Genomic DNA, 21,164 nt, shown 5'->3' on the forward strand with positions numbered 1-21,164 from the left:
GTTGTCCCAAGATGTGCTCCTTCCCTGCTGCCAACAAAACCATATAACAAACTGAGTCTGTCTTTCCCTGTGTGAACAGAAAGGTCGCAGGTATGAGGCGGTGAAGTGGATGATGGTGTTTGCCATTGGAATCTGCACTGGGCTGGTGAGCAGGCAGGGCATGGGGGCATGGTGGACGGGGTGGGGGCCTGGGGGGTCAGAGGGCAACTCATTGCCCTCTGTCATGGTCATGATAACAGAGACTGCCTTTTCTTTTTTTCTTTTTTTCTTTATTCCCCCCACACAATAATCCTGACACTGTTTTCCGCACTTCTCTTGCTTTCGCTTTATGAAAGTGAACCCTACAACACTGGTATTCTTTAAAGCACTCAAAGGCTTGGTCAGGACCGAGCTCTTATGATATGGTCCTGTCAGGTGGACAACATAATCAGAGGATTACTTCATGGAAATTGAGGTCACTCTGTAGGGAAAAAGCAAAATAGTGGAACAAAACCAACCATGACACCCTTTCCTTTAGTGTGGCATGCCGATAAACAGGATACCGTTGATCTCAGTGAATTTATGGTGCTGTCCTGGGCTTCTTTCCAGTGCATTGCGTGTTTTATCTAGAAGGTAGAGCTGGTGGCTGTGGATAGAGGAATATGCCTGAATGCACAGGGTTCTGGGGTCAGCTTGCTCACAGATGAATCACAGACAAGAAAAGATTATGAAACACTGCCAAATTGTGTAGTAGCACAAGGCCTGGAACCCTAACTGCTGACCTAACCACACTTAAAGCTGGGGAAGAGAAACTGGAAAAGTCAGCAGACAGTCAAAATGATACATGTCACATCTTATTTTCTATCATTACAGTGTTCAAATGGGCTATCTTCGTCCATGTGGGCTACTGTAATAAAAATACCAAAGACTTGCCGGAGGCTTAAACAACAGATGTTTGTTTCTCCCGGTCCTGGAAGCCAGAAGCTCAAGATCAAGGTGCCAACAGATTTGTGTCTAGCGAGGGCCTGCTTCCTGGCTCCTGGCTGTGTCCTCACAGGGGAGAAGGGGGCCAGAGTTCTCTGGGGGTCTTTCATAAAGCCAATGATCTTATTCACGAGGGCTCCACGCTCAGGACTTAATCACCTCCTAAAAGGCCCCACCTCCTAATGCCATCACAGTAGGGGTTAGAATTTCAACAGATGAATTTGCGGGGGGGGGGGGTACACAAACATTCAGCACGTGACATGATAATATATATTCCTAAGCGGCGGCCTGTTTATCTCACTGGAACTGACTACAAGTCTCATTCTTGATTCTGCATGTCATACCCATAAAATGTAAGCACGCATTTAGTATAATCTAGCCACAAAGGCTGACCAATTTTTATTTTCCTGGCATTTGTCAGATTTTTACTGCAGTAAATTCAGAGGTCAAGGAACATTTTTCTAGTTAAGACAAATGTCATTCAGAAGGCCTCTTTGGTAGCATTCTATTATGGGGGGAACTTGGGTTGATTTAACTGTTATATTGAAATTTTAGAGTGTCTGTTTTCCCATATATGTTTCTGGTTGCAAATTTCCCTGTAATAAGCATAATCATGAGCCATCTACTTGTTAGTCTTTCTGCTACTTTCACATCACACTCCTTTTGAACCGCCATTTATCAATACTAGCAACTTCCACCAGTCCCCTCACGTCCCCTCACGCTGCTGGGAGGCAGACTTGCCTTTATAACTTAGCAACCAGCTCCTCTTGCTACTGGCTCTCTTATCCTTCGATCTGTCACAACCTATTGCTTCAGTGTTTAAGAGCCTTTGGGCTTTGGCTTGAGGGAAGGCCAGAGGCCTGAAGCCTTTGATCCTGAATCCACCAAATCACAAGCCTTTCCAGTTCCCCATGAAGCCCAGGGCAAAGACGTGGGGCTTAAAGTGGGCTGGTAGAATATGAGTGGTTTTCTCTTACTTACCAGGGTAACCATTGGCTGCAAATCAAAATAGTGACTTATAAAGTATAAATACTAATAACAAACATGCAAAAGCCATAAACACCTGAGTAAATGTTGTTTTTCAAAGTATTATCTTAAGCTATGTGCTTATTCAGCTAAGTATCACGGAAGATATTATTGGAGTTCTTCTGAAACTGCCTATGGAGAATGCTGAGTAGCCCCTCACAGGATTCCGGGTGATTTCTCTAGTTATGGGACAGTCTTCCTTGGTTTCACATCTTTTCCTGCAGCCTTTCCCTTTGTTTTACTCTCCTTTTCTCAGCTTAGCTGTGCCCTCTTCCTTTGTCCTCTGGAGGGGCGGTGGAGCAAGGCTGGCAGGGAATCTCCTGGCCCGTCAGAGTGACTAGCAGGAAACCTGTTCACTCATTGCCTCTTGGTGACGTGGGTGCATGTGCCAACCAGGAAAGGCCAGGGGGGCTCACAGCTTTCGAGCGAAGTGCCTGCGCCACAGTGGGGAAAAGCTGTGTGATGTTTCGCTTGCTCTTCGCAGGTGGGTCTCTTTGTGGACTTCTTCGTACGCCTCTTCACCCAGCTCAAGTTTGGAGTGGTACAGACATGTATCCTTTCCGCGGTTCTTGGTGTTCCCAGACGTCAGCGGTTTCTGACCCTGCTTTCTTGTCTAGAGAATAGGAGACGTGATCTAGTGAAGAGCTATTTATTAACCATTTGGCTTAAGTTTTTAATTATCATTAAAGGACACAACAGGAAGACTTTAAGAGAGAGATACTTGTATTCAGGTTGGTAAGGCACAAATACCACAAAGATGCCTGTCCTTCCCAATCATCTACAAATTCCGTGTAGTTCCAAGCAAAACTCCAATAGAGTTCTTCATGGAACTGGAAATTTCTCTTCCTAAATTTGTTGGGAAGAGTAAAGGGCCAAAAGTAGTTGAGACAGTTTTGAACAAGCATGGCACTTGCCCTATTCAATGTCATAATTTAAGATATAGTAATTGAAACCATGTCATATTGGTGCAGGAATTCCCAGTTAAGCCAATGGAAGATAACAGAGGAGCAGAAATTGGCTTGTACGTAGAGAGAAGTCGGGAGAATGACAGAGTTAGTGTTATAAGTCAGTGAGGAAGAGATGGACATCATAAAGATGCAGGGACATTGGTTTCCATCTGGAAAAATAAAGATTCCTACTTTGTACCATAAATTAATTCCAGATGGATTGAAGATGTAAATAGGCAAAACAAAACTCTGAGAGACTATGTGATGTCAAGAGTAGGGAATAGTTTCCTTAAAACTCTAGGAGGCACAAAGTGAAAGGGAATATAGATCCGTAAACTTGACCATGTCAAAGTAAATTTGTTTTTCATACAAACAAAAAAACCCCAAGCCACAACAGTAAAACACCATAAGGAAAGTGGAAAACAAGTCCACAGCCTAGGAGAGGTTACTCACCGTACATTGAAGAGACAAATAATTAGTATCTAGAACACCAGAAGAACTGCAGTTCAGTAAGAAGAAAGCCCAAACAGCCCAATAGAAAAATGAGCGGAGGGTGTGAACGGGCAATTCTCAGAAGAGGAAAATGGAATGGTCAATAAATAAACCTGTAGAAAAGGGCTCGCCTCACCACTAACCAAGGAGATGCAAATTAAATAGATAGCAAGTACACCTCCTCTGACTCCCGAGTCCCTCTTTCTCATTCGGACCTTGGACATGTACAAAGATGTTTGTTACGGCTTTGTGATTGCAGAAAGGTGAAATCACACCAAATGGGAGAATGGAAAAATTGTAATGTGTTCATACGGTATAGTTTTATGCAGAGGTTAAAATGAATGGACCAGAGTTGTGTATATCAACATGACTAATTCTCAGAAACTTGATGTTGAAGGAGAGAAAAAAGTGTAGAATGTGTATAAAATGCAATCCCATTATTTTAGTTTTAGAAACACATACAACAAATGGCTACGTCTAAAAATACACAGGGAATGGGGTGCCTGGCTGGCTCAGTTGGTAGAGCGTGCAACTCTTGATCTCGGGGTTGGGGGTTCAGACCCCACGTTGGGCATAGAGATTACTTAAAAATAAAATCTTAAAAAAAAGGGACACTATAATTTCAGGTTAGTGGTTTTTCCCAGGCGAGAGAGGGAGGGAAACAGGATTTTTTTTTTTTTTTATGGTATCTAACATTTTAATTTTTAAAACCTGGAGCAAATGTGACATAACACCAAGATTTGTTAAAGTGAGGGATGCGGGGGGAAGGGCGTTTGTTGCTTTTTATGATGTTTGAAGTATTGATTTGAAATGTTGGGGTGCAGGAGCAAATGGTCAGAAAGGATTCTTGAGACGTTTGGTGTGCAAAAAAGGTGGTTTTATTAAAGCACAGGGACAGGGCCCATGGGCAGAAAAAGCTGTACCGGGATTGTGAGGAGCGACTGATTACATACTTTTAAATTGGGAAGGATTAGGGATAGTGTTAAGTCTTTAAGGAGTTTGGGAAGCAAGGTTTACAGGACCTTGAGGGGCTAGCTGCTCTTAAGGTTATTTAGTACTGCCTGGTAAAACCTTTGTCATGAGACCCTTCAGATGGGTATCAGTGGGCCATGTGCTTGGAGGATGATCGCCAACCTGTATCTTGGGGAGGGTGGGTAGAGATAAAGGAAGTTTCCAAAGGGATTTTCATCTGTTAAAGATGACTTACAGGATCCTGGAGGTTGGGCTAATGTCAAGTTTGCCTCTAGTAAAGCAGTAACGTTGAAGCAGTTGAGCTCCTTGAGGAAGGTCACTCTGCCTGCCTCAAGTATTAGCCAATGGGCTGCAAGTTGTAAGGAGATTTAATTTTTTCTACATTTCTTTTGCCTTTGTTCTCCACATCCATATTTCATAATTTAAAAATAGTTCCCGGGCGCCCGGCTGGCTCAGCCAGTGGAGCATGCAACTCTTGATCTTGGGTTTGAGCACCATGTTGGACGTGTAGAGATTATTTAAAAATCAAAAAATATTTTAAAAAATAAATAAAAATAAACTTAGAAAATGGTTCCTGATATAGAAGACTTCTCAGACAGGTGTTTTTTGTTTTATTTCGTTTTGTTTTGTTTAAGATTTATTTATTTGAGAGGGGGCATGCAGAGGGGGAGAGAGAATCTTAAGCAGACTCCCCACTGAGCATGGAAGCGATGTGGGGCTTGATCTCATGAACCTGAGATCATGACCTGAGCCAAAATCAAAGAGTCATGACTGACGCTCAACTGACTCAGCCACCAAGGCGCGCATCAGACAGGTTTTTTCTTAAGTTTACATATGGAGAATAGGAAGATGTGCAGTAAGCAGCCAGCATGTTTTAGAAGAGATGCTGCACCATTTCCTACTGGTGGTGGTAGGAATGCCTCTGACTGGCGAGCATGTTTTCCTTAACCCCGGTTCTGTAGCGGTGGAGGAATGCAGCCAGAAAGGCTGCCTTGCCCTGTCCCTCCTTGAGCTCTTGGGTTTCAACTTGACCTTTGTCTTCTTGGCAAGCATTCTTGTCCTGATCGAGGTGAGGTGGTGTGGGTGTTGGCATTTGGCTGATGACGTTTTGGATTCCTCCATCCCCACTTCTGGAATGTCAGGAAGCTGAATTAGACTTCGGATATAGATTCCTGCAGAAAGTGGCCTCTCCTACACTTAGAGCTATTTCTGAAAGTAAAGGTTTCTGCCTCTGGTAGGATGACCGAGGAAAAGTCCAGATTAGGAGGGTGGTTCTCAGCCTTGGCAGCACATTAGAGTCACCTGGGCAACTTTAAAAATGACTCTAAAAAACTTGAAAATACTTCAAAACTAACTTTAAAAAATGGCTGCTACCCTGCTCAAGTGAATGAGATGAGAATCTCCGGAAGTGGACTGCCTGCATTGGTAGATGCGTGGCCCCCAGGTGACGCCGAATCACCGGGACTTGTTAGGAATGCAGCTGAGTCAGAAACCCAGGGTGGGGCCCAGCATCTGTCTTAACAGGCCTACCAGGTGATGCGGATGCTGTTAAGGAAGGTCAGTTCCCCCTCGTCAGCGGGTTGTTGTGGCTAAGCCACAGAGCTGGTGGATTTCGAGTTCACGGAAATCCTTCTCTCTCCTCCCGCAGCCAGTGGCAGCAGGTTCCGGGATACCTGAAATCAAATGCTATCTGAATGGTGTGAAGGTGCCCGGGATTGTCCGTCTCCGGACCCTGCTCTGCAAAGTCTTTGGAGTGCTGTTCAGTGTGGCTGGAGGTGAGGAGAGTCTGTCTGACTTTTCGCCTTCCAAGTATTCCAAGGGGTGAAGGTGACAAGAAGCACGGTGTACGTAAATTAAGTAGATTTGGATTTGAAGGGCCTGCCCTCAAACAGATCTCTGCCCTGTTTGTTGATGGATAACGTAGACGCTGTAAGTTACCAGTCAGATATCTGACTAACACACGTTTAGTTTTGAAGTGGAATGACCCTTTAGTTGGTTTGTGGAGTTAGCTTTTCGCAAAGTCAGCAAGCTTTTTGTGTAAACAGCCAGACAGTAAATATTTTAGGCCTGATGGGCCAAGAAGCAAAATGGGAGATACGATGTAGGTACTTAAACATATATAGCCATTTGAAATAGGGCCATGTGAGAATGTAAAAACCATTCTTCGTTCTCGGGCTATAGAAACAGGCATTGGGCCTGTCTTGGCCCACAAGCTGTGGTTTTCTGAGTGCTCATATTAAGGAGTATTTTTTCTGATGTGATGAGTATTTGACTCTTTTACAAAGTCACGTAATCACCTCTGCTGTACAGTTGTCGAGAGAAAGGTCTACCTAGCAAAGGTCTCCTAACGAAGACAGCTTTCTGTGCTGACTGATGGTCTCCCCCTTTTCCACCTGTTCCCAGGGCTTTTTGTGGGGAAGGAAGGCCCCATGATCCACAGTGGAGCAGTGGTGGGAGCCGGCCTCCCCCAGGTAAGAGCTGATGGGCTGGGAGGATACGTCCCTCAGAGGGGGCCCCTGGGGAGGGCCGTGTCCATGGTTGAGTTTGTAACATATCCATTGGGAGCACCTAACATGGCCTTGGAAGCTGATGTCCGTTTGGGTTGATGTGAAACCGTTCCGTCACCCAGCAGAGAGGGTAACTGGTACCCCCAGGTTTTAACAAGGCCCTGCTGAGTACTCGGAGCAGCAACAGGACAGAGAAAGTCTATTCAAATGAAAGTCACCTGGTGCGCCCACACCTGGTGCTGAGCACCTGCCCATCAGGCAGTTGATGGATCACCTCCGTGCGGCCAAACCCCAGGGTGCTGGAAGCACTGCCCGAGATGGCACCAGGCCCAGGTCTATGGTGAGGCCGTTTGAACGAGCCCAGGAATACTAGCTGCTGCTGTTAGCCGACGTGCTCTCTGGGCCAGACTCTCCGTGTCCCAGCTTCTTTCTTCTTTAAAGCCACCTCAAGGGGTTGGTTGTCTTTGTCCTCCGCGTCCTCAGTTGAGGAAACCGAGGCTTAGTACTGGCTCAGGACTCCAGAGCCCCCCTTCTTCTGGGTTTCCCAGACTCCCCAACTGCAAGCTTGAGATGTCTCTGTTCCTCCGAACCGCCCCTCGTAGACGGTTAGCTCGGTTAGCTCTGGTGCTCTGAGGGGAGGGAGTCACTGTGGCTGTGGGTTATCGGCGCAAAGGAGAGAAGACTCTTTTATCCAGAGCCCGTCTGTTGGTCTCTCTCGTTACTGTGTCCCCTCCTTCACATCAGGCACCGGCCTCCCGGAAGTGAGCTGAGAGGTGGAAGGAGGCCAGGTGAGGACGAGGCAGCAGCATGAGAACTTGCTGGGCTCATTGGACCCTCACCGGTTCTTTGGGCCCCTTCCGTACTGACATCCCCTGAGCAGAGCCCACTTCATCTTCTGCAGCAGCTTTCGGTTCCTCCCGCCAGCCGGCAGTTTCCCCTTTCTCTGTCCGACTTGTTGACTGTGTACCAAACGTGATTTCCAAAGATCCTAGAAATCTGGGGGGCAGAAAAAGAAGTTCCTTCCAGAAGTAACATCTTTTTTTCCCCCATGTTGCGGTTCTGGCCTCTTCCTTCTTGCACATCTGCCTGGGTGTGCTGAAGCAAAGGGAACTTTCTGGTGCCTGGGATTCCTGTAGCTCTTGTCTTATGGCCCGCCCCCCCCCCCCCCCACCACCACCACCTCACTGTTTTCTCTTCCCCTAGTTTCAGAGCATCTCCTTACGGAAGATCCAGTTTAACTTCCCCTATTTCCGAAGTGACAGGTATGGAAACCCAACCCAGTTTGTTTGCTGCCGCTCAGACCCCACTCCCGTCACCGTAGCTGGCTCCTGGGCTGCCTTGCTGGGCGGGCTGTGGGCGGAACCCACCTGTTAGAGTGGAGGGGGGTTGGAATCTTCTGAAAATAAGCATGCGAGCCAGGCTGGCTTCGTGGCTTCTATTTTGTCAAGACATAAGGCCTAGAACCGTCTCAGGCAATGAAGAAGATGGTCCAGTATTGAAAACATGACCAGGGAAGTCCAAGGCGTATTATCAAGAATGTGTTTTATATTCCAAGTGATGTACTTGGTCTGCTGCCTTTCTGGGTTGGAAGGTGCTCTTCTGGGTACTTTTTCGCCCTGTGGGATTTGTGCGTGTTACTGATGTGTACACCCTGCTCGGCCTTTGGAACCGGGGGCCCAGGTTCAGAGTCATCTACCTTCTGCTGGGATTCCTGTGAGTCACTGTCACCTGCTCCTGACACTTTTTACTGCTGCTGTGGCTTTCTGGGAGAAATATCTGATGAGAGTGGGGCTCAGCAGGGACTGACAGAAGTCTGGGCTCTGCTTCCTCAGCTGGTGGCTGAGACCCCACATTCAGAGCAGACTGACGTCAGGGGGCCCCTCCGACTAAGGAGAGTGTCTGGCTCTTAGGGAAACTGTATTTGCTGGGGAGTCTGCCTCACCAGACACCTGCTCTTCGTAAGCCCTGACTGTTCGTGGGTCATGAGACATGATGTTTGTGGACAAGGAAGTGAACACCTGCCTTTTGCGGCCTGAGGACTCTTTTTTGGGTGAATCACCTCTCTCTTCTCCCCGCAGAGACAAGCGGGACTTTGTATCAGCAGGGGCGGCTGCTGGAGTTGCTGCAGCTTTCGGGGCCCCCATTGGGGGCACCCTGTTCAGTCTGGAAGAGGGCTCGTCCTTCTGGAACCAGGGGCTCACGTGGAAAGTGGTAAGGACGACTTTTAGTGAAAGCATCTCCTAAACTTAGCCACCCCCTCTCCCCAAAACTAAACTGGACATTTCTGACTTGGTACGGTCACCTGTCATTTTGATGAGACCAGGAGGGTTGACTTTATTAGAAATTCCTTTGCTCTGGACCCATAACCTCCCAACCATGGACGTTTCTGTACGTTTCATATCCAGGCCCCCCCCATCCACACATCAAACTGCCATTGTCCTCCCTTGATGAACCATCTGGCCTAAAAACGGGAGACTGGCTAGGGTCAGAGGCAGGCAGTGGCAGAGGCTGGACTTGAACCCTATCTGGCCTCCTCCCTCAAACTAGCATGTTCCTCGTCTTGAAGTTACCGTTCCTTTTTTGGGCACATGATCTAGTCCACAACAGTCTCTAAATAAAGACGCTCTCACAATAGGCCATTGAATACAAAGTTCTCACAGCCCAGTTCGCAGTTTTCACACCCGAGGAGTGCTCACTGCAGTGGCTACCAGGTCTCTTGTGTCCAGCCTTGGAGGTGCGGGTTTTTGCGGGGGGGGTGGGGGGTGGGCAGTGGGTTTTCTGAGGCCGTGCCCAGAAGGTAGGACTTGTCACTCCTGAGCATTCTCCTGTTTGTCCCCTGTCTCCTAGCTCTTCTGTTCCATGTCTGCCACCTTCACCCTCAACTTCTTTCGTTCTGGGATTCAGTTTGGAAGTTGGGGTTCCTTCCAATTGCCCGGATTGTTGAACTTCGGCGAGTTTAAGGTATGTTTTGTCCTTTCTTCCATCGTTTTTTGGGTGTTCTGGTTTTTTTGGTTATGTTTGTGGTTTTTTGTTTGTTTTTACTTGACCCATGAAAATTGTTTGTAAAGTACCAGAGAGCAGTGGTCAGCAGGGTAGGCAGAGCTTCTAATGGGGTCTCTCTGCCCCGTGAGTCTCCTGTGCATGCTCAGTGCTCGGTGCGGGCAGGCTTCTGGGTCTGCTTGGGCTCTCCTAGATGGAAAGCAGATTCGCCTCTTATTTCTGTCTTCTCTGCTTCTGTCCCTTCCTGTTCTCATGGGCACTCTGGTTTTTCTTTCTCCCTCCCTTGCCCCTTCTCTCAGTGCTCTGACTCTGATAAAAAATGTCACCTCTGGACAGCTATGGATTTGGGTTTCTTCGTCGTGATGGGGGTCATTGGGGGCCTCCTGGGAGCCACATTCAACTGTCTGAACAAGAGGCTTGCAAAATACCGTATGCGAAACGTGCACCCGAAACCTAAGCTCGTCAGGTACCTGCTTGCCTCCCCCAGCCTGCCATGGCTCCCTGAGCTTCGTGTGGACCAGGCCGTCTCTCCCGAGGAAGATGCTCATGGGAACGGACTCCACTTCTCACGCCAGCTTTGATTTCGTGTCTGAGACTAAAAATGGAGACAGGGTCGTGGATCTCCTCTATTTGTCAGACGGGCCAAAAGGCTGAGTCTGAGTTTAATTTACATCAAAGGTGCTGGTTGCCTTCTAGCCACAAAGTCAGCAGGGTCGATGAGACTCTTGACCTAAAATGGAAGGCCATTTTGTTCCTCAGAGAGGTGCTATGGATGTAGCAGCCCACGTTCCTGGCTACCCACTGTTGACGTACGAGTTGCTAGAATGGAGCAAGTCGCTGACGAGCTCTGCACGTGTCCTGACTGACTCGGGGCTGCTGGTTGCATGCTCTTTGGGGCAGTGAGGGTTAGAGCAGACAGGGTTGTGTTTTTTAGTTCCTGAGGCTGGGGTGTCTTTTTTTATCTTGTAGTAACCGCTGTGCTTTGCTTCCTAGAGTCTTGGAGAGCCTCTTGGTGTCTGTGGTAACCACCGTGGTGGTGTTCATGGCCTCGATGGTATTAGGAGAATGCCGACAGATGTCTGCTTCGGGTCAAATCAGTAATGACTCATCCCAGCTCCAGGTAACCCCTGTGCACCTGCTGCCTTTGTCCTACACCCCCAAAGAGGAAGAATCCAGAAATGTATGACTTGCCTCTGCTTAGAGCTAATAGATGTGTTTGTTTGTTGCTCCACACCTGTATCAGATTGCTAAGAGCTAGAGCGCCGTAGGAGCCTTTTCCCGGAAAAGAGAGTGTGCATTCTCTTTTTCACTTTTATGAAGAGTCACGGCCATCATAGAGGGGGGCTCCTCTCTCGTTTTGTTGAACAAAATTAACTGGAGACAAGCTCAGGAAGCCAACCATCGCTTCTTCGATGAGCCCCAGTTTACTCTTCTACCTCTTCAACCCTGACAGGTGCCCACCAGCCTCACCCTCACTCATGATTGTGAGCATCACCCTTAAGATGGGGAGAAAGGAGTGTCTGCCTCAGGGTGATCTGTGATCTGGCTTTTCTGGCATCTTCTGGTTCTTTCTTACTGGGTTTAGGTCATTTACTGGCTTGTTTTTTTTCCGTTTCTCCTTCTTGCTTTTTAGGAAGATGTAGTATTTTCTAGAACCTTTCACTGAAAGAGCAGGGTCAGTGAGGGAGCTTACTCTGCCCTGCAATTTTTTGGTCCAAGCCAGTGGGTCTGAGAGCTGCATGTGGTCAGCCAGATGCATGGTTCTGGCCTCTAGGGTAGAGGCTCGGGAGTGTTCCCTAAGTACCCAACCTTTTTTTTTTTTTTAAGATTTTATTTATTTGACAGAGAGAGAGACAGGGAGAGAGGGAACACAAGCAGGGGGAGTGGGAGAGGGAGAAGGAGGCTTCCCGCCGAGCAGGGAGCCCGATGCGGGGCTCGATCCCAGGACCCTGGGATCGTGACCTGAGCCAAAGGCAGATGCTTAACGACTGAGCCACCCAGGTGCCCCAGGACCCTACCTTCTTGCTGCTCCTGAGTAGCTGCTCACATCCCTCAGGGCTGTTGGGAGCTTTGTCTTGGATGGCTGCCCCTTTGGCGTCCCCAGCAATGTCCATGAACAGCAGCATGGGTTAGATCAGGGCTTGGCAAACTGCGGCCCATGGGCCAGATTTGGCCTTTGGTATCTGCTTGTTTTTGTGTGGCCCCCGAGGTAAAAATGGTTTTCACCTTTTTAAAGAGTGTTTTAAGAAAAAAAGAAGAAGAAGAATGTGCAACAGAAACTCTGTGTGGCCTACAAAGTCTAAAATACTTACTATGTGGCTCTTTATATCCGCCAACCCCTGTTCCTCGTTAGTCCGGAGGCTGCCTCCTTACCAGACCAGTGCATCCTGTGGGACGTTGATACATATGATTCACAAACAAATGGAAAAGAATCCTGTGGTCTGATGGGTTAGCCAGAATTAAATGAGTCGCTCTAACACAGGACTGTGTAGGACGTCCGCCGTTCCATCAGTGTCACGGGTGTTTGGACGTTTAGTGTGTGCTAACTATTCAGGAAGCACCGCACGGACACGACTTCATTTAGTTCTTGCCCCCGCCATGTTGGCTGGTATCATTATCCCCATTTTACAGGGGAGAAAACGGGAGACAAAGTGAGTCTTTTTTTTTTTAAGATTTTATTTATTTGAGAGAGAAAGTGAGAGAGCAGCAGAGGGAGAGGGAGAAGCAGGCTCCCCCCACCGCCAGTAGGGAGCCCAACGATGCGGGACTTGATCCCAGGACCCCGAGATTGTGAGCTGAGCTGAAGGCAGACACATAACCCACTAAGCCACCTAGGCGCCCCACGAAGTGAGGTCTTGACCGTGATCTCTCAGCTAGTGGTATACACCATGAGCTCGGCATTACTCACATTTCACGGGTGAGGCTTCCAGGATGAGCTGCACCTCCCGTGGTCGCTGGAGAGGGGCAGAGTCAGAGGCCAGTCCGTCTGATGCTGGAGCCTCTGCTCTGCCTTCAGCTGGTTCCCTGATCTCTAGCAAGGCTGCGATGCATCTCAGCACATTTGACTGCAGGACTCTTTCCAGGGAGCCCTCAGGACCAGGGTTCCTCCCGACATAGTTTGGGAAACACTGCATGCGTGGGTCATTTCATGGTCGCCTCGTTCCTGAGCCACACACGTTTCTCGTTTGGCAGCCCCTCCCTGCCAGGTTCCGCCAGGAGGGGCACTGCCCCACTTCCCGTGGCGGTCCTCCTCCGTACTTCACAGTGCGTGGGGCTCTCGGGCCAGGCTTCCAGCAGTATCACTTAACAACATGAGAACCACGAGAGGAAGCAGAGCCGGATCCACAATGAATTTCATTGTCATAACTCAAGAGCCCTCGTCCCGATTCTTTCATTCTCAAAGCGTAAGGAATATAGTATCACAGTTGGCTGCTCTTGGCTAGAGATCGATTTTTTGCCACCTGTTTTCAATTCCGGGTAAAGCTTACAAGCCAGACTTTCTCGACCTCACCGGAGACCTCCCGCTCCAAGACTTTGAGCGCCCTGGTCAGGTATACTGACTTCATAATGACCTCGTACTGACTCTCCGATTCTTGTGTCTTAGGTCACATCAGAAGATGTCAACTCAAGTACCAAGACCTTTTTTTGTCCCAACGAGACCTACAACGACATGGCCACACTCTTCTTCAATCCCCAGGAGTCTGCCATCCTTCAGCTTTTCCACCAGGATAGTGAGTATCCGTGAGCCTGCCTGTTCTTAGGTGATTGATTTTTTTTTTTTTCCTTCAGGGAACAGGATGATTCCTCTGCCCCTGCTGTTGGCCCACAGACACAGCCAGGCTTACCCTCAATTCTGAGCAAAATAGTTTTCCTTTGTACTAGCAACCCAGACAAGGCTGGAGTCTCTGCCTCCAGTGTTGGAGGTGAACTGGTTGGGGTGTGGAAGGACCTGGAAGGGGCCAGAGCAGCCCGGCGGGCCTTGGTGGCATCTGGTCGTGGGACTCAGGTGGGTTCTTGCCTTGCAGGTACTTTTAGCCCCGTCACTCTGGCCTTGTTCTTCGCCCTCTATTTCCTGCTTGCATGTTGGACCTACGGCATTTCAGTTCCAAGTGGCCTTTTTGTGCCTTCCCTGCTGTGTGGAGCTGCTTTTGGACGTTTAGTTGCCAATGTCCTTAAAAGGTAAGTGTGCGTGTGTGCGCGTGTGAGCGTGCCCAGGTGTGCGTGGGCACAAGTGTGCGAACCTTGTGATTCCAAGCCGTAGTCTCAGCTTCTTTCTTGCCCAGCTACATCGGCTTGGGCCACATCTACTCGGGGACCTTTGCCCTGATCGGTGCCGCAGCTTTCCTGGGCGGGGTCGTCCGCATGACCATCAGTCTCACGGTCATCCTCATTGAATCTACCAACGAGATTACTTATGGGCTCCCCATTATGATCACTCTGATGGTGAGTGCTCCCCTTCCAGGCCTGTCCCCGGTGCAGGGCCAAGTTCACCCCCCCCCCAGCAGCCTTTTTTCAAGTCTTTGTTTTGTGTCTTAGGTGGCCAAATGGACAGGGGACTTTTTCAACAAGGGCATTTATGACATCCACGTGGGCTTGCGAGGTGTGCCGCTCCTGGAATGGGAGACGGAGGCCGAAATGGACAAGTGAGACCATGCCTTCCATCTGTTCTAGTGTCAGAGTTTATGACCTCGGGCCCGAGGGGTGTGTGCATCAGGGTGGGAAGTGGTGATTAAGATTCTGGGGTGGGAGTCCAGTGAACCGGTAGATAACTCCCGGAAGCAGCTGGGTGTGTCAGGGAGCTGGGGGGCGGAGGCCGGCGGCTGCTGCGTGGTTTGATGTGGCTCCTGTGGCCTTCTGGTTGGACCTGACAGGAGGTCTCGATCAGGTCTGCGTTATGACTGCACATTTCCGCTAAGGGTCTGCTAAGCCCCGTGAGTGAGGACCAGCCTGCCTCACACATGCCCTATGAAATGTCATGCCATCAGCAGGGATTATTCTAGGCATAGTTGCTGCTTTATCCATCAGCCTGCAAATGGTTTGGGCCTTCTGTGTCTGGGGACCCCACAGGCCTTTATGGTCCAACAGAGGGATCAGCAAACTTCTCTAAAGGGGCAGATAGTTAATATTTGCAGCTTTGCAGGCCACGTGGTCTGCATTACAACTAGCTATAGATAATACGTAAATGATCAGGAGAGGCCAGATTTGGCCTGACACCTGCGGGTTGCCACCTGGTTTAAAGGAACAGCCCAAACTTTTTTTTTTTTTTTTAATTCTAGTAGTACCATTAACAATTCAGTGATGATGGGCACCTGGGTGGCTCAGTTGGTTAAAGCGACTGCCTTCGGCTCAGGTCGTGATCCTGGAGTCCCCGGATCGAGTCCCACATCGGGCTCCCTGCTCAGCAGGGAGTCTGCTTCTCCCTCTGACCCTCTTCCCTCTCGTGCTCTCTATCTCTCTCATTCTCTGTCTCTCAAATAAATAAATAAAATCTTTAAAAAAAAAAAAAAAACAATTCAGTGATGATACGAGGAATGTGCTATGGAGGGCTGAGGAGGGGATGGCTAATCACCCGGGCAAGTAAATGGGGTTTCTGTAAGGGGACATCTTGTATTGAGCTGAGGAAAGGCCCACCAGTTTGGCAGAGCAGGGAGGGGCGATCCAGGCATGGGGAAGGGCATTTGCACAAGGATAGAAGTACAGAGGAACGTGTGTGTTCAAAGAACTGCTAGAGCTGGCTCAGAGGAGGGAGCCTGGTGATCCGGGCCGTGCAGGAGATGCAGGGCTCGCTCCTGGGATACTGCGGGCTCTCTTGTGAGGCAGGACCACTTTCCTCCCTCCCCCAGACTGAGAGCTAGTGACATCATGGAGCCCAACCTGACCTACGTCTACCCGCACACCCGCATCCAGTCTCTGGTCAGCATCCTGCGCACCACGGTCCACCACGCCTTCCCAGTGGTCACGGAGAACCGGGGCAATGAGAAGGAGTTCATGAAGGGCAACCAGCTCATCAGCAACAACATCAAATTCAAGGTACAGCAGCCCGAGAGGAATGGTGGGCGAGAAATAAGCAGTTCCTTGACACACACGCTGATCTGGCGCCCGCCACACCCCATAGCTGGGGGCGCTGGTTAGCTCTCAGGGAGAATCCACCTCTTCTTTATGTGCGGCAGCAAGTGTAAACATGATAGCGAGTGTGGACGTCATTAGGCCATCGGGACATGTGTCCACTGTCACCCCAGCAAGCGTGCAGAGGGATTTTTTGTTTTAATCGGCATCATTATGGTGTGTAAGTGGTATCAGGAGGTTTCTCGAGTTGCCTGTGACAGAAATGGACTTTGGCTTTACCTAAGAAAAAGAAATCGGCTGGAAGGTGCAGGACCGACGGGAGCTGGAGGGCCAGAGGCCTCCCGCCGGGCACGCAGGCAACTCGCAGACACCCTGCAGGGTGTTGGGGGGCACGGGCACTAGCCCTTGCTCCTGAGTTGAAATCCAGGCAGAGGGAGAGGCCCTCACTCAGGCCATAAGCCCCCGTAGCTCTGGGGGTCGGGGCACGTACATTGTCAGTCCCACCACGACATGACGCAGGAGAGGGGTTCACCTGGAGAGTTGAAGTGCTGTTCCCAAATCAAAGGAGTAGGGAAGTTGGGCTGGCAGAAACCGCGGGTTTCAGAGGCTCAGAGAGACTCCCTTCAACCCCAAGCCCCTGAGCCACTCCGAAGATGCCTTGCACTTCCTGTGTGAGCACGTGCTTGTCGCCACTGTCACCTGAATCCTTAAGCTGCGTAGGTGCCGTGGTGGTGTGCCCCGGGCCAGCAACCCCTGGCCTGCCTGGTAGAAACCTCTGTCCCCATCACCCCTCCCCACGCACAGAAATCCAGCATCCTGACCCGGGCTGGCGAGCAGCGCCGACGGAGCCAGTCCATGAAGTCTTACCCGTCGAGTGAGCTACGAAACGTGTGTGATGAGCACCTCCCCTCCGAGGAGCCAGCCGAGAAGGAGGACCTCCTGCAGCAGATGCTGGAGCGAAGGTGAGAGCAGAGCCCCCCCCCCCCGCCGCACACACCCGCCTGCAGGGGCTCACGAAGGGCCAGCGCACTGCTCGGAGGCAGCTCCCGAGCTTCTGGGGGATTTGGAGAGGCCATGGGGCCATGAGGCCATTCGGGGCCATGGGGGGGAAGCAAGATGCAATCCTGCTGAGGGTATGCTAGGCAGCGTCTGGTTTTTATGTAACAGATACACTCCCTACCCCAACCTATACCCTGACCAGTCCCCGAGCGAAGACTGGACCATGGAGGAGCGCTTCCGCCCTCTGACCTTCCACGGCCTGATCCTGCGGTCACAGCTCGTCACCCTGCTCGTCCGAGGAGTTTGTTACTCGGAAAGTCAATCAGTGAGTCTCTGCTCTGCACCGGGATTCGGGAAGGCACGAGGGTGCTAGGAGCACAGTCCCTGTGCCTCGGCGGGGATGAGAGCTAGTACCTGGGGAGCCCGTGTGCCGGCGGGCGGCCATCCTGCGGTATGTGCAGCCCCACGGCTCCCTCTGCTGCTCTCAGCACCTCTCAGGGGGCACTGCGGTGGGGGAATGCCCCAGTCACCCCTCCCCTTAGTCGGTGCCGTGCCTCTCAAGTGTCCTTTCAGCCTGGAGACTTTTTTTTTTCTTTTTCTTTTTTTTTTTTTAAGATTTTATTTGTGAGCGAGCACACACGTGCGCGAGCACAGCAAGGGAGGGGCAGAGGGAGAGGGAGAAGCAGACTCCCCCGAGTCTGAGCAGGGAGTCCGATGTGGGGCTCCATCCCAGGACCCCGGGATCATGACCTGAGCCCAAGGCAGACGCTTAACTGACTGAGCCACCCAGGAGTCCCAAGCCTGTAGACTTTTAATATAGTTTCTACGCTTTTCTGGTATAAGTGAACTTTTTTATATGCTTTTGTTTTTAAATGTTCTTCCCATTAATTCTCTTGTAATTTTCTTTTTTTTTTTTCTTCCCTTCATTTGGTTTTTATAGAGATAAGCAGGGGTGGGTGGGGTGTGTTGTTCAAAGCGGTCCCTATAGTGACCTGAAGACCCGCTCATCCCCACACACTTCACCCCCTTTAGAGGGAACGTGACAGTGTTGCCCAGAGGCCTACTTTCCAAACGGACTCTCCTGGTTCAGCTCTTGGCCGCGGAGGCCAGCCCTGCGGTCACTCATGGACCTGCTGGCCTGCGGAAGAGCAGCTAGCATGGGGCGGGACAGGAAGGCCCCAGGGGGAGGGGCTGGGGCTTGGAGGTGTGGTCGGTGGCTGGACGCGGGTGGAGGTGGTGTGTGGGGCACAGGAGGGGTGATGTGGGCTAGGTCGCAGAGGCCTCGCCTGAAGGCAGAAAGTAGCTGGAGCTGAGCTGACCAAGCGCTGGGAGCTGGGTGCCGGTGGGCAGGTGGCTGGGGCCGGGGAAGCGCAGTGTGTGGAGAGAGGAGTTACAGGGAGAGCCGTCAGGACAGAGCAGCCATCAGCACTGTGGCCACTGTGCCCAGCCTGAGAGCCATGGTGGTGGCCCAGGTGCCCCGTGAGGGCCGAGGGGAAATCCAGAAGATTTGTTACCATCCCTCGGGATGCAGGGATGTTAACAAAGCTGCCGTGTCCAATTAATTGCCACAAACCAGGTGGCTGCAAACAACAGAAATCTCTTCTTTTCACAATTCTCAAGGTCAGAGTACGAAGTCCACACATCAGCAGGGCCTTGCTCTCTCAGGAGGATCGCTCCTTGCCTTCCTCGTTTATGGGGGCTACCAGCTATCCCTGGCACTCCTTGACCGTAGACAGGTCCCTCCAGCCTCTGCCTCCGTTGTCACGTGGTCTTCTCCCTCTGTGTCCTCTCCTCTTCTTAGAAGGACACAGTCATTGGACTTACGGCCCACCTTAGTGCAGTCTGACGTCATCTGAACTTGCTTACATCTCCAGAGACCCTGTTTTCCACACGGCCACATGCACACGTGCAGGGGTTAGGACTCAGACACGTCTTTTGAGGACCACATGTCAACCTGAGACCATGTCCATTTTACAGACGAGGAGAAGCAGGATTAGATTAGGAGACTCGCCAAGGGGGGCACGGCGAGTCCTGGCTGGGAACTGGCCTCAGACTACAGGGGTCTCATGGCAGAGCCCCCAGTTCTGCACCGCCTCACGCCGGGTGACACCGTAACCAGTGGTGTGGACATAGAGGGGGAGGGGCTCTCAGTGTGCCCCTGCCGGTTGCCGTGCTGGGTGCAAGGACCTGTCTCGGTTGGGATTGCAGAGCGCCAGCCAGCCGCGCCTTTCCTACGCCGAGATGGCTGAGGATTACCCGCGGTACCCCGACATCCACGACCTGGACCTGACGCTGCTAAACCCGCGCATGATTGTGGTGAGCAGGGCTGTCCCTTTGGGGCAGGGCCCCCGGAGAGGAGCCAGCAGCTGCTCATCCGTGTGTTCACGCCCCATCCTGGGTAGGGCGCAGGTGGCCAAAGGTGACTTGTGTTCTCTTCTCTGCAGGATGTCACCCCGTACATGAACCCTGCGCCCTTTACTGTTTCACCTAACACCCACGTCTCCCAAGTCTTCAACCTGTTCAGAACGATGGGCCTGCGGCACCTGCCCGTGGTGAACGCCGTGGGAGAGGTGAGTCTGACTTCCCACTGTGCCCGCAGCCACGCCTGCCTTCCAGAAAGGACCCTGTCCCCGCTGCGTGCGAGTCAGGGCTTCCCAACCAGCAGGGTTTCTCGGACTAAAAGCTTTTCTGCCCCCTCTGCCTCCCGTGTGTTTCTGACGTACACTCTCTGCTCGGCCGGCAGGTGTCGCCAGGGTCACAGCTGCTGCGGAAGAGCGTAGGGCAGTCGTCCCCAGTGTTCCTCTTCACCTTCGTCAGGCCCCGTGCCTCCTGGAGGAGGGGTCCACTCCCCACCCCTGCTGGGCATCTATGACGTTAAATGAGAGAATTTCAAGCAAAATGCTTAGAGAGTTTTAAAAGATCCAACTGCTTACAACTAGTAATCAGTGCTGCAGACTTCCCCGGTTTTCTTTTTTGTTAGAACTCCATTGTTTTCCTCATTACACAGTTATTGCGTGGTTGTTAAAAAAAAAAAAATAGAGAAGCAGAATACAAACAAAAAATAAATACCAACCCCTTATTTCTACAGAGGGAGTTCCTTTGTCTTTTTTCCTCTGCATCTACAAGTAGAGATTTTACGTGTCCAGTCTTTTTTTTTTTTTTTTTTTAAGATTTTATTTACCTGACAGACACAGTGAGAGAGGGAACACAAGCAGGGGGAGTGGGAGAGGGAGAAGCAGGCTTCCCGCTGAGCAGGCAGCCCGATGTGGGACTCGATCCCAGGACCCTGGGATCATGACCTGAGCCGAAGGCAGACGCTTTTGGCTGAGCCACCCAGGCGCCCTGTTACGTGTCTGGTCTTAATGAGAGTGTTGCCACTACCTGTACTGTTTAATGCTCTCGTGGTTTGTGTAATCTGTAGGAAATGCCTTTCCATGGCAGGAAACGTTCGCTTATGGTATTTTAATGGGCTCAACGGCATCCCACTGGCTGGCTGTCCACTGACTCATCCAGCCGTCCTCTGTTGGGGGACATGTAGCTAAACGTCACTGCCATGATCATCCTCTTAAGGCTTTTGCTGTTTGTCACCAAGTCGCCCTCCAGGAGGTGAAACCTCTCTAGACAGGGACCTCCGGCAGAACACTGGCCTGGCCCGGCCTGCTCTTCTGTGGGCATAGTTACAGTGGGTCCAACTGTGTTCCTTGAAACACAAGCACACGGGAGGTTCTAATGCAGGTTCTGGTGCACAGCACCGGCGTCACTAAGACATGAGCAGCGGCGGTTGCAACAGCTGTGAAGACTTCTGATTCCCACAGCATCCCTCCCTTCTGACCCCATCTGCCTGGAGATGGCATCAGATCCCACACATTAAGGGTTCAGCCCCCCAAAACAGCCCCCCCTCTGCCTCTTCGGATGCCAATCAAAAGTGCAGGTTGTCACTTGTGGTTCTGGCCAGGTGCCTGTAAATTGGAGGTTCCCATGATCTGCTTCTAGAACTCAGGAAAACAGTTTACTTACCAGCTGATTGGTGTACCGTGAAAGGATGTGACCCAGGAATGGCCAGATGGAAGAGATGCAGGGGGCAGGTGTGTAGGAAGGGGTGCCAGGCTTCCACACCCTCTCTGGCACACTACCCTCCTGGCACCTTCTGTGTTCACCAGCGTGGAGGCTCCCCACACCCCATAGTTCAGGA

At 50.9% G+C, this 21,164-nt stretch overlaps 1 protein-coding gene across 3 annotated transcripts in view; it reads left to right on the top strand.

Annotated features, from left to right (window-relative positions):
• The window catches only part of CLCN6 (chloride voltage-gated channel 6), a 30,433-nt gene that overhangs the window by 5,413 nt on the left and 3,856 nt on the right, over positions 1 to 21,164 (top strand). Inside the window, exons 4-23 of one of the 3 annotated variants that reach the window (XM_027568310.2) lie at positions 80 to 145; positions 2,474 to 2,540; positions 5,363 to 5,469; positions 6,049 to 6,175; positions 6,804 to 6,871; positions 8,111 to 8,169; positions 8,986 to 9,118; positions 9,755 to 9,868; positions 10,207 to 10,373; positions 10,901 to 11,027; positions 13,512 to 13,638; positions 13,933 to 14,086; positions 14,191 to 14,350; positions 14,444 to 14,550; positions 15,751 to 15,937; positions 16,778 to 16,935; positions 17,141 to 17,297; positions 19,181 to 19,288; positions 19,417 to 19,542; positions 19,716 to 20,057. In XM_027568310.2, the coding sequence (XP_027424111.1) occupies positions 80 to 145; positions 2,474 to 2,540; positions 5,363 to 5,469; positions 6,049 to 6,175; positions 6,804 to 6,871; positions 8,111 to 8,169; positions 8,986 to 9,118; positions 9,755 to 9,868; positions 10,207 to 10,373; positions 10,901 to 11,027; positions 13,512 to 13,638; positions 13,933 to 14,086; positions 14,191 to 14,350; positions 14,444 to 14,550; positions 15,751 to 15,937; positions 16,778 to 16,935; positions 17,141 to 17,297; positions 19,181 to 19,288; positions 19,417 to 19,542; positions 19,716 to 19,844 (2,448 nt within the window). In that variant the 3' untranslated portion in view covers positions 19,845 to 20,057. Of the gene's footprint in view, positions 1 to 79; positions 146 to 2,473; positions 2,541 to 5,362; positions 5,470 to 6,048; positions 6,176 to 6,803; positions 6,872 to 8,110; positions 8,170 to 8,985; positions 9,119 to 9,754; positions 9,869 to 10,206; positions 10,374 to 10,900; positions 11,028 to 13,511; positions 13,639 to 13,932; positions 14,087 to 14,190; positions 14,351 to 14,443; positions 14,551 to 15,750; positions 15,938 to 16,777; positions 16,936 to 17,140; positions 17,298 to 19,180; positions 19,289 to 19,416; positions 19,543 to 19,715; positions 20,058 to 21,164 lie in introns of those variants that run through there. The other 2 variants (XR_003515383.2, XM_027568319.2) reach the window with 2 other exon arrangements.

The sequence above is a fragment of the Zalophus californianus genome, chromosome 4, assembly GCF_009762305.2.
Source record: "Zalophus californianus isolate mZalCal1 chromosome 4, mZalCal1.pri.v2, whole genome shotgun sequence".
Classification (NCBI taxonomy): domain Eukaryota; kingdom Metazoa; phylum Chordata; class Mammalia; order Carnivora; family Otariidae; genus Zalophus; species Zalophus californianus.